General features: G+C 32.1%; 2 protein-coding genes across 13 annotated transcripts; one reads left to right on the forward strand and one right to left on the reverse strand.

Annotated features, from left to right (window-relative positions):
- Positions 1-407: 407 nt before the first annotated feature.
- LOC114381012 (RING-H2 finger protein ATL51-like) lies at positions 408-8,814 on the forward strand. Of its 12 annotated transcripts, XM_028340180.1 has the most exons (7): positions 408-1,832; positions 5,645-6,166; positions 6,270-6,394; positions 6,669-6,838; positions 6,946-7,101; positions 7,587-7,939; positions 8,266-8,814. In XM_028340180.1, the coding sequence occupies exon 1, from the start codon at positions 601-603 to the stop codon at positions 1,690-1,692; it is 1,092 nt and encodes a 363-aa protein (XP_028195981.1). In that variant the 5' UTR covers positions 408-600; the 3' UTR covers positions 1,693-1,832; positions 5,645-6,166; positions 6,270-6,394; positions 6,669-6,838; positions 6,946-7,101; positions 7,587-7,939; positions 8,266-8,814. The 12 variants fall into 12 exon arrangements, 11 of the variants coding, with proteins under 11 accessions (XP_028195981.1, XP_028195982.1, XP_028195977.1 ...); XM_028340181.1 differs by having other exon boundaries at positions 5,645-6,838; positions 8,266-8,444; positions 8,542-8,814; XM_028340176.1 differs by having other exon boundaries at positions 5,645-6,533.
- Positions 8,815-12,073: 3,259 nt separating this feature from the next.
- On the reverse strand, positions 12,074-13,198 carry LOC114382058 (protein MIZU-KUSSEI 1-like). Its single transcript, XM_028341291.1, has one exon. The coding sequence runs from the start codon at positions 13,080-13,082 to the stop codon at positions 12,360-12,362; it is 723 nt and encodes a 240-aa protein (XP_028197092.1). The 5' UTR covers positions 13,083-13,198; the 3' UTR covers positions 12,074-12,359.
- Between the last annotated feature and the right edge of the window lie 328 nt (positions 13,199-13,526).

Raw genomic sequence — 13,526 nt, forward strand, 5'->3', positions numbered from 1 at the left:
TTAATATGCAGACGCTTATTTAAGCGTACATTTTTTTTTTTTGTGGCATACTATATGATATTTTCTCCCTGTGAAATGCTGAAAGCCATGTGTTTGTTTAAAAGTATATATATATATATATACTCGCTATTTTTAAATAAAAATTTAATATAAATTGAAATGGATCATATGAAAAAATTACCATAGGATCAAAATATATCTAATAATTTACATTTAAAATTAAGATTTGTGAATATAACATCAATTAAAGTCCTATCATTTTCCTACATTAAACAATCTGCAAGAAGTTTGAACACAGAGATATGAAGACACACTGACAAGAAATAACCTTCCTTTAACCTCCCACCACTTAAGATAACACGGAAACGACTCAATAAATGTCCATTGACTTGGATCAAAACAAATAAAAAGAAGGAATGTAAGTGAAATTGTCCCATCAAACTGATTGAAGCATGGCCAAAATTCTACCAAAACTCTAGCGAGGACTTCAAATTTTCCATGTACCCTCTATCACTGTATGATTTTTGATCCTCTTGTTCTCATGTTCTAAATTTTCCCCTCGTACCAAAAGACATCTTCTTCTCTTCTTGCCATGTTTCCATGATGATTTTCCATCCAAGAAAACTATTTCACCCGTACCTTGGCTCAAGTGATTCTACCATGGGGATGGGGAGGAGAACAAATTATAGTTCAATACCTTCGCCTCTTCACTCACCAATCCCACTTTCATCAATTCCGTGGGTTCCTTCCCTCATTCATGGAGATCACATGCATCTAAACCTTGCACCTATCGTTATAATTGTCTTAGCTGGCACAACTTGCATAATTATGTTTCTCATCACCTTGTTCAAAATCCTAAGGTACTATTATCCAAATAGATACAACGTTAGCAGAAGCAACCCACCAATATTATTTGACATTCGTGGAGATTTTCCCTTTTCTGATGATGAGGAACGTGAACAAGCCATTAGGCATCCCATATGGTTCATCCTCACAGAGGGTCTCCAACAGTCAATCATAGACTCCATCACAGTATGCAAATACAGAAAAGAGGAAGGGTTAACTAAAGAATCTGAGTGTCTTGTTTGCCTTGGTGAGTTTCAACAAGAAGAGAGTCTAAGAGTTTTGCCAAAGTGTAACCATGCTTTTCACGTCCCTTGTGTTGATACTTGGTTGAGATCTCATAAAACCTGTCCACTGTGTCGTGCCCCTATTGTTCTTGATGTTGCCAGTGTTGGTGGTGGCACGGAGTCTGATTCAAGTGTTTCTGATATGAATGAATGCATAGAAGAAAGTAATTATAGTGGTGGAGAAGAAGAAGATTCTAGTGAAGAGGGGAGGGATGATGGAATTCAAGTTTTGAATGAATCTGGCAAGGTGAGTGGCCATTCTTCAATTCTAATTGGTTCTGCTTCTGATGATGTTACTGCACAAGAATTTGATGATGAAATTGAACTCAAAATGAAGAGGTCTGTCTCGGTGGATTCATCTTTTCCTTCAATGGTACTTAGGGATGTGTTGGATTTAAATTTGGATACAGAAAGCTTGGTGATTGAAAAGGTTTCAATTTCAAGTAACAAAGATGTTATTGCACTGCAAGAGAGGAATTTCTCATTGAGGTTCTCTTCACATGACACAAAATTCTTATTTTCCAGACGTAGCAGGAGCCAGAGTTTAACTCTTCCATTGTGAACTAGACGCATGCATTGCAATTGAGGATATATATTCACCTTGCAAAGTCAAGTAAAAATTCAAGGATGTTCTGATGATTGAGACCTCGGCATATTGTTGGGAAGATGATTCTTCTATGAGAATTTATCCAAGTTTTCAAGGTATATAGATAAATGATTATTTGCATGAAAGCATTCTTCTATATTTGTCTTCCCGTATTTCATTTACATTAGGCGTGTGTTTCAGTATGCTTAATATTAATCAATAAAACAATATGCATAATATTTTCAACCCACTCTACTCCATGATCCAGCGGCTAGCTATTCTCATCCGTCAAGCACATACTTGTAAAGATGACTACATAAGCAAATATTCACATGAAAAACTTTCAACATTATCTTGACCTATATCTTTTTATTTTGGAGATCGATATGACCCATATATGTTTTTAGAACTCAAACTACATGTACTTAATTATTTACTATTTGTTTCCATCTTCCTTAAAAAATTGATAAGGTTTCATAATGAATAAGGCTAGCTATCAATCATGGTACCTTTTAGGTGAGCATCGGCTAAATCGACTTTCTTATCACTCGAGGGTAAAATTTTATTCAATTTTCTAATCGAGTATCTTTTAAAAAATTATCCAAGAGGAGGTAATTGGTAATGTGAATTATGACTTCTGAGTTAGACGTGGTAAATCTTATTCCGACTTCTTATTTTTTTTTTAATTTGTTTAACTGAAGTCGTAAAATTATTTATAGTTAATTTTTTTTTTGACTTTAAAGTTGTAAATTTTTTTTTTTGGTTTTATAACTTTAAAGTCGTAAAACCTTTTTTATTATTTATTTATTTTTTTAAGGTTTACGACTTTGAAGTCGTAAACCTTTTTTTTTATATTTTTTTTAAGTTTTTTTTAAAATTTACAATTTTTTATTGAAAATTTTTAAAAAAATATTTAAATGTATAATAAATAATATTAATTTAACTTATTTATTAGTATATTTTTTATTATTTTATTTGATATGTTATTAATTAATTTTAATGTTTTATTATTTGAAACATATTATATATTTTTAATATTATTTTATTTAAATATTTTTTTATTTAAAGTTTAAATAATCTATTAATAAAAATTAAAAACAACATAATTAATATATTAATAAAAAAACGCATAATACAACATAATCTCATTATTAGTTTAACAAATACGTAATTTTTATTTAAATATAATCAACTTTTAAATTAAAGTCATTCAAATTTTTAATATCTCTTTTTAAATTTTTAATGTATTTTTATTAATAAATTATCTAAATTTTAAATAAAAAAATTTAAATAAAATAATATTAAAAATATATAACATTGTTTTAAATAATAAAACATTAAAATAAATTAATAACATATCAAATAAAATCATAAAAAATATATTAATGAATAAGTCAACTTAATATTATTTATTATACATTTAAATATTTTTTTTAAATTAAAAAAAGTAAAAAAACATAAAAATTGTAGTTTTTGTTAAAAAAAAAGAGGTTTATGACTTCAAAGTTATAAACCTTAAGGAAAAAAAGTTTTACGACTTTAAAGTCGTAAAACAAAAAAACATTATTTATGACTTGAGAGTCGTAAAAAAAATATTTTAACTGAAATCATAAATAATTTTACGATTTCAGTTAAAAAAATTAAAAGTCATAAGAAGGGTGATGATTTCTAATTGAGAAGTCCTAACTTCTTTTAGGACTTATCCTCTTTTAGATCATTTTTTAAAAGATATTTCTGATTGGAAAATTGGATAAAATTTTATCCCATGTAATAAAAAAGCCGATAAATTATTATTATGCATGACTATATTATTGGCTAAATGCTGAGAAGTGTTCATGATTCTAATTAATCTCCTTAACTATTCACTGGTGTAATTAAGTTGACCATAAATCCGAATTGTTGAACACCTATCCCGTACCCCAATTACACGTTCTTAGTCTCTTTTCTCTCCCGTCCTAGGAGTTTTTCACGTCATTTTATCATGAGAGGGACATTATATGAAGACTTTGAACTTGAAGTTTGAACAAGTAGAACTGAGATGTGACTTAACTCTACAAGTAAGAAAAAGAAAAAAAAAGTTATATGTATACCCAAAAATCCTACTCAACACCTAGTAGTGAGGTAAAGGGAAATATAGGTAAAATAAGATTTATCTTGTGATTAATTGAAAGAAAAAATAAAAAGTATTAATGTGATATTTAAAATAATGAGATATTTATGTATCAAGAGTTTATTATTCTCGTTATAGATAAAATCTTGCCAAACATGTTATAAACATTGTTCATATATTCTTCCCCTTATAATTTTAAAAATAATAATTATATGTCATATTAAGAATTTCACCCAGAAAATTCACAACTTGGCATGCACGACAACCATTTTGCTCCGCATGAGTATTCTCTGTAGAACGTTGGTTTGGCCAAGAATACGTGCAGAACGTATTGAACGCATGGAAAAAGTCACAATGTTCATTTGCTCCACACAAATAGACAAAATAGGCAATTCCATACTGCTCTAGTTTCTTTCTGAAGAAGAGTCAAGAAGCTGGTTCAGTGGTGTAGTTTGTTTCTTCTCGTGCAGATTTTCAATACTCATTATCATGCCTGCTTGGATATTTGTTGAATGAGAAAATTTGCAGGTTGTGGCTTAGCTTATGTCGTAACCACTGTCAATTTGGAAGATACTGTACGTGTGTATTTTGGTTCAATTCAAATTTAATAAAATTCACATGATCTTTTAGCTTCTTTCTTTTTTTATAAATATTTTAACAAAAGTCACATAAATTCACTCAATAATAAAGTTAACAGTGGATGAATACGTCATCACCAAATAATACATAACAAATAGTAAATTAAAAATAGACCCTAAAATGACATAATAAAGAGTAACACACGTTGATTATCCTCCAACTTTACCCTAAATCCAAACTTTTGACATGATGAGAATCTAATTTCAGACATCAAAACCCTGAAGAGAAGAATTTGTTTCGGTGCAAATTAACATTTCTGTATAATATGAAACATTAAGTTTATTAAAATCTTTCTGAGCAAAGTTGAACCGTTATTATCAAAAGAGATAACAGATTTCCTGTAACTTTGTATCTTCCTCAACTTCTTGCATTAGGGTTAACTATTTCAAGAGAGAAAGAAATTAGTTGCAGCTAACAGTGCAATGAATCCATCATATATAGAAGATGTTGATGATAAAACAAAGTGAGCAAACATGTCTTTTTCTTCGCTTGTACCTTTTACCTTGCCTTTCCTAATTCTGTTTCCTCTGTTTTTTATCCAAGTCAAATACATGATAATAGAAGCGGAGATCCTAAATAATCAGTTAGTTATTGAATTAGAATTAATAGTTGAAGAACCCCACAAACAAAGTTTCCTTTTTCAGTTTACAAACCGTGTGAGAACGTTTTTTTTGTCCTTACCTTTCCCACCCTATAAAGTTGTTCTTTTCTTTCATCCTTATTTCATTGGCTTCGTTTTCATATAACTGGAACATTCTTTTTTATTTTCATTTTAATTTTTTTCTAGTTCTATAATTAACTGAGGAGTTGAGAGAAGCAATCTTTGGCTTTTTTGAGTTCTCTCTTGGACTACATAATCGGGACATAGCTTTTTCCCATGATGGATTCTGCATATTTTTCCTTTCTGGGGGCTTTTGAAGCCTGCATTAATTCTTAATGGGACTTGTTTTTTACCAAATGGGCATGTGCATTCTTACTCTGCTGCTATCTCATCTATTCTGGGGTATATTCAGGTAAGGTAAACTCATTTAACTTCAAAGTTTCATTTCATGGCTTATAAATTATTTATTCTTCAAAATGTGTTGAGTCCATATTTAAAAGAAAGAAAAAAAGTGATTTGAATAATCTTGCATTACTTTGTAGTTTCTACTATTTAGTTTTGTTTTCTGTTACTTTTAGGATGAAATACTGGTAAGACAAATGTTCCCAGGCTTGGTGGTGATAGCTACTTTGGAAGAAATTGGAATTGTAGACATTATTCTAGATTGACTGAAGAATTCTTTCAGGTTCTTGAATCTCGATCAGTTCTAATACAGCTATAGCTGTATGCTAGTAGCTGTAATTCTTAGTTGGCATCTCTTTTCTTCTAACTTTATCTTGGAGGGTGAGAGTTACTTCCTTTTTCATGTGTAATTGAATGAATATGGTAGGCACCAATAGTTAAGCAGGACTTCAAACATAACAACGGAATTTTAAGAATTGGTTTTGCTGGAGTGATACGTGGAACTTGAAGCTTTATTGTATGAATATGGTAATCAGAATTTCAATTTTGTACCTCCGAAGGCCAATTTCTTACATGTGGTGGTGGAGGCTGCACTGTCTCTGCAACAACGAAATCTCCTTCATCATCAGAGACATGGAATTGAGCGGGACGGAAAAAATAGGATTCACCTCAAGATAAAGGGTGGGGCATATCTTCAGGTATTAATTCTTCTGATTTCTACAAAATTAGAAGTCATTTGGTTGCATGTAAAAAATATAATGTTGTGTTTCCACAAGATTCTTTTGTCATCATGTTGTACAGAGGAATTGATGAAGAGCACCAGACTCTACCAAGGAGAATCACTCAGAGCCCAACTTACCTGAAGGACTATGAGAGCCATTAAGTTGTTATGACTCCGAAAGAAATGGCCCGCAAACGGGAACAAGGTCTATGCTATAACTATGCTAAGCAAAGGCCAAATGTGTCATACATAGTGTTCACAGTAGTTTGTTATATAGGGCGCTTGGGGGATCATTCATTTGATGTTGCACTGAAGAATAGTTATAAGTCTCCACATATTTTTCTGTAACTTCCTTTCATCCAACTTATATATATTTCGTTTTTGCAAATCTTTTGAATCCGTGAAAGCCATCACATACATAATAATATTTACAAAATAAAATAACAGATTGTGTTCCCTATTGATTGTTGTAACTGCAGAGACATAGAAATAGCTTTATCACCATAGAGGATTTCAAATTTCTATATAAACATGGAATAAATACTGTGAGGATACCAGTTGGGTGGTGGATTGCTTATGATCCTGATCCTCCGAGTCCATTTATTGGAGGAAGTCTTGAAGCTCTAGATAATGCATTTTCATGGGCACAGTAGGTTTTGATTTTGCTGCATTACCTTCAACTCTTCAAGGTTTTTAGCACAATTGGAACTTTGTTTTTCCTTCTGACAATCAATATGCCTAATTATCGTGTTGCAGGGAATATGATATTAAATGCATAATTGACCTTCATGCTGCTCCTGCTTCCCAAAATGGGATGGAGCATAGTGCAAGCAGAGATGGATTTACGGGTTGGCCAACTTCTCCTGATTATATTTCCGACTCATTACATGCTATTGATTTTTTAGTTTCTAGGTATGTTTTAAATGTGCAAACATATTCTGAGATTGTTCGTATCATCTAATATGTACTGTTATGATTTTATTGGTTGCTATAATTATATTGGTTGAATACACTTGTTAGGACTTAGGATCAGTAAATAGTTCCACTCTTTTTGCAGTAAGAGGAAAAGTTTTTACTTTTTATTAGCATTGAAGCAGTGAATAACAGAATATAATATATAAATGGTGTCCTAGAAGGGAAACTTAGAAATATCATTCATTTGGCATTTAACTTCCTATAAAATGATTCCCTCTTCTATATTCTTCACTGTCCCTTTTCTTCCTGGTCAGAAATTATACTGTTATGAAATTCATGGTAAAGAAAATAGCATTGATGTTTTCTCTCCTACAATTGCTTCCTATTAGATGGAGACAATGGCATTTGTTGGCTTTATTGTTAAGCAAATGCTTTGTGAATCTCTGTGTTTACCTTTACTTAACATACATTTTCATTTGCAGATATGCAAAAAATCCTGCTTTGCTGGGAATTGAGCTATTGAATGAACCATCTGCTGCCACAGTTTCATTAGATGTTTTAATTTCATATTACAAGCAGGGCTACCAAATTGTTCGAAAATATTCATCATCAGCTTATGTGATAATCTGCCAGAGAATTGGTGTTGCAGATCCTATGGAACTTTATCAAGCCAACATAGGATCTCACAACTTAGTTTTGGATTTGCATTTCTACAATCTCTTTGACACATTTTTCGATAATATGAGTGCTATGGATAATATTCAATACATATACAAAAGTCGGGTAGGTCAACTGCAAGCCTTAAACAATTCAAATGGCCCACTTGTTTTAGTTGGTAAGACAGGCATCTATTCTTACTGTTTGTTTGACACTGCACTAGATGTTTCACCGTTATAAACCTAAATTTTTAAAATCCTTGTATGCATAAATTAACTTTATCCTCTTCTTGATGAAAAATTATTAGGTAGTTGAGGACCACTACGTATTTATGGTCTCAACCAATCTCTTTGTGATATGTATTCAATTTTTTTCAATTTTTTAGAAAATTAACAATACTCATTTATGTGTCATGTGGAGATTAGTGAGAACTATGATTGTTCTAGACCCCCTAATAATTTCTCCTTCTGCGTGGCCATAACTTGAAAGTGGACTAATTTTCAGGAGAGTGGGTGAACGAGTGGAATGTGACAAACGGATCCCTAAAAGATTAAGACTTTGGAAAGGCACAGCTAGACGTTTGCAGCTTCCTTTGGATGGTGTTATTGGACATTAAAAAATGAAGAGAAGCACTGGGATTTTGAATGGAGCATAAGGAACAACTATCTTCAATTAGGCAAATAGTATACATTTTTGGTGGCACACTGGCACTGCCTCTATTGCATTGCATGTACATTTGTGATATTTAAATTATCTTGAGGCACCTATGTATTTTTGCAGGTAACTCACCCAGCAAATGGAGCTTGAACATTCTAGGATGGTTAGGATTGACATGCACCTGGTTTTGTCTACTTTCGTTATTGTGACAGCTTTTACCAGGACTGGAAGCATATTTTATGCAGCTGTTTCTTGATTTTATTTATTTATTTTGTCATCTTGTTAGCAATTGCAGAATGCAATAATGTGAAATATACAGAATTTCTGCACGATGCCTATTCCATAATTTTCATAGCTGCATTTCATGCAAATAAAGCTGAGAAGTCTGATATTCAAGGTTTTCTCTTATAAGTGTATGTTTGGATGTTAGTTAGGGGAGTTCAGAAGTACTTTAACACTCAAAATAACAAAATTTTCCTTCTTTATTTTGTCCTTTAGAATTCAGAAATGTGCATTGTAATTCCCTTCCTAACTTTGATCTAAATGTAGACTATAGTAGAGTATAAAAATGCAAATCTCACATAATTTTACTGTTCATTTTATTTTTTTTACCCTCACTTCACCTTTACCAAACCGAGAATCATTGTGTGAAGTCTAGTTGTATTGTCAAACATGTTGGGCTGGCCCTTCCGTCCCATATGGTCTAGTTATTCAGTCCTTGGGCCCTTAGTTGGACCTGGCTGAAAAAAGATAAGCCCAGGTTTGGGGCTGAGCCCAGATAAAACAGTTGCTCTTGCAGTGCACCCGCATAAATGGCACTGTTCCACTTGCCTTGTTGCTTGAGGAATCTGAAACAACTCATACATGCAATTAGATACCCATTTTGAAGGATGCCCCACCGAAGCTTCTTAAAATAAAATATAAAAAAATCTTCCACTCATCCTTGGCTCTTTCAAATATTAATGATCTAGAATTATATAAATTAATCATTGTGATCTTTAAAATTTAATTCTGTACTCGATATCTTTCGGCATCTGATTTAAATATGAATTTCCAAAGCTGTTTGCATGGGTACGATTTCTGAAAGATTGCTTGATAGTAATAACTAACAAGGAGAATGTTCACCAAACAATAAAACAAGGAGAATATTATGACCTGTCGATTATGCGTGACATTATTAAAATGCTTGTTACTCCAGTCAAGGGGTATATATATACTAATGTAGTTTCTACACTGCATGAGTGGTTGTAAATTTTATCTTTTTGATTCTCACGGATAAAAATTATATGAATTGCGTTGAATCTTTTTTTTTATTTTCCAAAAAATACCAAACAACAACTTTCAAGTTAATTAATTGTAAAACTTTCAGGCTAGAATTACTTGAAGACATGACCATAAAAAAGTTGACACACTTGACATATGGATCTCATGCCCGTCTTTGGATCTTCATTATGATAAATTCTACCGTGTGAAAGTGAAAGATTTTTAGCACGGTACCTAAATAAATTTGAATCGTTAGATGTGCTTATTTTGAAGTTAGTAGTTAATATTTTTCTTTCTTTTATTTTTTTTTCTTTTTCTCCTCTTTTGTTTCTCTTTTCCAATTTGTCCCTAAATACTCCATTTCTCTAATCACCTATTCTCTCTATCCTCCGCCATCCCTTCTCTCTCCTTCACAAACTCCACTTTGTCACCGATAGAACCATTGCTTTTTCATGATCATCAATGGCTTTCAAGAAAATAACAAACAACAAGGACCTAACATAGAACAAAAAATCCAACACAAATCAAATTATAATATTCATTTTTTTTCAGATCTGCGAAATAGATACAAAAGCTAACAACATAAATTTAGAATACCAGACTCAAGAAACAAATCTAAATCAAATTCTTATAAAAAAACGTCAAACACGAGCACTGTGAAACTCATTCCTAAAGGAAAATGACGAATCACTGTGAAATCTTTCCTTGCATGTGAACACGGACCATTGTGTGTCATTGTTGCCGACCACCCCCTTTGTCTCGTCCCGACACCTCATTTGAAAGTAATTAAGGAACACAAAACGATGCATCCCTGACCAGATCTTAAGATGAAACAATATCATTAATGCAATTTACTATTTTAGATCTACAAAGAGATTTGGGTGAGAAAATAGATAAATTAGGCTCTTTCATGCAAGGGACCAATGTTAGAGTATATTAGTAGATGCAAGTGTAAATTGGAATAATTATAAATAGAAAAAAAATCATTAACATTACATCAAAGAGTAGCTCTCGTAGGCTAAGTTCCCAACATTCTCATCTTTTGAATTTCCTTCTACAATAATATTGGATTTTCTCATCTTTTGATGCACTTACCAATTCATCAACATTATCATTGCTGCTGCGGCGGTGATGGGTCACCAACGACAGTGAGTTACCAAAACTGGCGGGGGCTCTGAGGGGAAAAGAGAAGGGAAGGGGTCTCCAAAGGACAAAATTGGAAAAAATGGAGTAAACAAGAGAAACGATAAAAAGAAGAAAGAAGAAAATTTTGAGCTATAGATTTGAAGTTAAAAAGATCTAACAGATATAAAATAACTTTTGTACCGTGCAAAAAATGTTTGGTTTCGCACAGTAGAATATGTCCTTCATTATATCATGAGCATTAAACCTTAAAGTATCTCCAATGAGAATTTCTTGAAGATTTAATTTCTTAAGTGAAGAAACTGTTTCGTACTGATTCTTTTTTTCATTGGAGCAAATCTATGTGATAGGAAGAATTTCTTAAAAATAAGATTTATATCTTTTGGAATAAATTATTTCTTAGCAATAAAAAATAATATTTATCTAACATATAATAACACCATAATTAAGTGAAAATAGAAAACATAAAGTATGAGTTTTTTATGTTTTCTATAATTTTTTTACTATTGGAGTAAAATTATGTATGAATTTCTTATAATAACATTACAGTGTAGAGATCACAAAAAGTAACTTAAGAAACACACTTAATTTATTTTTTTTATTGAAGATGCTATTACCTTTATAATCTATCATTAAAGAATAAGGAGTGAAAAGGCTGGCTCATGCTTAAAGGGATATTGAACAATTGTTTTCAAAATCATGAGATTTTTTTTTCTGAATAAATCATGAGATGATTACAAGAACATTTTTATTTTTACTAAGAACTCATATAATACTTTTTATAATATATAGAGATATAGAAAGAAAAGAAAAAGAAGTTTGAAATAAGTCTAGTAATTAATGTTGATTTTAAAAAAAAAGTAGGAAAAATGTACGATAAAAAAATATTATGTAAGAATATGATATTACACTACTTATAAGGTATTAGTGGGACTTGATAATTTTTATTAAGATTTTTTTTTTGGATATCTTAATAGTGTAAACACATCATTAATACTCATTTTTTTTTATTTCACATTATATTATCTATACATTCATATTTCTCTTTTATTTAATTTCTTTTCTCTTTCTAAGTATTTACTAACATGAAGTATCCATGTATAATTTTCTTTTTTCTTAATTAGGGGAGGAGATCGGGAGAAAAATAAAATTAGAAATGACAAAATTAAAAACTAGAACACAAGGAAAGTTGGTAGTTGCTAAAATTGAAGGTTTATATAAAAGGTAATCAGGTATAGTGGTATTAATATTCAGACCAAACTGTTAAACAGAAAATTCTTAACTGTAACAACCAAGACGGGGGGGTTTGGGGGCAAGACAGACTATATAGGCTTGACACGCTCCCTCTCCCAAATTGTCACATTCAGCCATGAAAAAGGAAGGAAAGAGTACATTTAAATTTACACTTACTCACAGAGCATAGGATAAAGCCATGCCATAGTCACGGCTCAAAAAAGGGTAATTAAGTTGAAGTGTTGAATGAAACAAACTCTTAAAAATATATACATAATAGTTAATAAAAAAATTAACAAAGGTCACCTAGAAGACCTGAAAAAGAAAATACTAAGCTCTTGGCCAATGCTTCCTTCTGGGTCTATCAAATGGAAAGACTCACAATTGGAGGAGCCACGAACCCTTTGAAAGTTGGCTCTAAGGTACATAATCTCATCCTCCTTACTGCAACAACTACTGTTTATAACACCAGTCCCCACAGCAACTGAACGCATCAAACTCAAGGCTTCAAAGTCACCATTTGAAGGCCTACGCTTAACAGCGTACCCTACTTTCCTTCCATTGCAGTACATGCTCCACAAAGGCGTGGAAAAAAGGTTGTTGTTGTTATTGTTAACATTGTTGCTGCATGTTCCTGTGGTGGTGCTACTCTCCAGCACAATTCTGAGTGTGCCACCTCTCATTTCCTTAGCCAAAACGCTTGTGGGAAGTGCCAACTCCAGCAGCAGAATAGGGTTGCTTGAGTTAGCATTAGCTTGGATGCAGAAACTCACCTTTCCTTTGCGGTATCCAAAGATGGTGCCAGTGATTGTGGTTGAAGTTGTCATCATGAGTTGTTGTTGTTGTGGATGATTTTGGAGACACTTTTGTGGTGATTGGTTTTCTTCTTCTTCTACGAAGGTGCAGTTGCAAGTGGGGATTAGAAGTTCCACCAGGGAACGTAGGAGCCTCCATGATCTCACTTGTTTCTGGCAATCCACTGTGGTGACACTGCTTGCACCAACCGTGGTGGCGATGTATGCCATATTTTTTTTGCTTGCACTTGCACTTAGCACTTGTTGTCTATGGTTCAGGACGAGTTTAAATAAAGTACATGTGTCTAGCTAAGATGATAATTATTGTCCTTTTTCTTTTTTCTTTTTATATTCAACGGTTGACCTCATCAACACACTGGTTCTACACTCTACAGGAACCAAGTGTTCGATTGGTTGTTGAAGTGACGCTTGGTTATTTTTGTCACCAACTGAAATGTTTTTATCTGAGAAAAAGTGTACCTGTATTATATTATTTTTATACAGATTTATTTATATACAATGGAGAGAGAGATGGGAGAAAAAAGAGAGGAAAAGTTTGAGATGAGTTGAGATGATTAGTGTAATGAGAGATAGAGAAAAAGTAATGTTATACAAATAATATAACTCATAGTTCAATAGTTATCTAAGTGGATTATGATGCAACACCAATGCAAT

This window comes from Glycine soja, chromosome 13 (assembly GCF_004193775.1).
Source record: "Glycine soja cultivar W05 chromosome 13, ASM419377v2, whole genome shotgun sequence".
Classification (NCBI taxonomy): domain Eukaryota; kingdom Viridiplantae; phylum Streptophyta; class Magnoliopsida; order Fabales; family Fabaceae; genus Glycine; species Glycine soja.

Coding starts and splice junctions, on each gene's coding strand:
- LOC114381012 (XM_028340174.1), top strand. CDS start 601: ATGATGATTTTCCATCCAAGAAAACTATTTCACCCGTACCTTGGCTCA.
- LOC114382058 (XM_028341291.1), bottom strand. CDS start 13,082: ATGGCATACATCGCCACCACGGTTGGTGCAAGCAGTGTCACCACAGTG.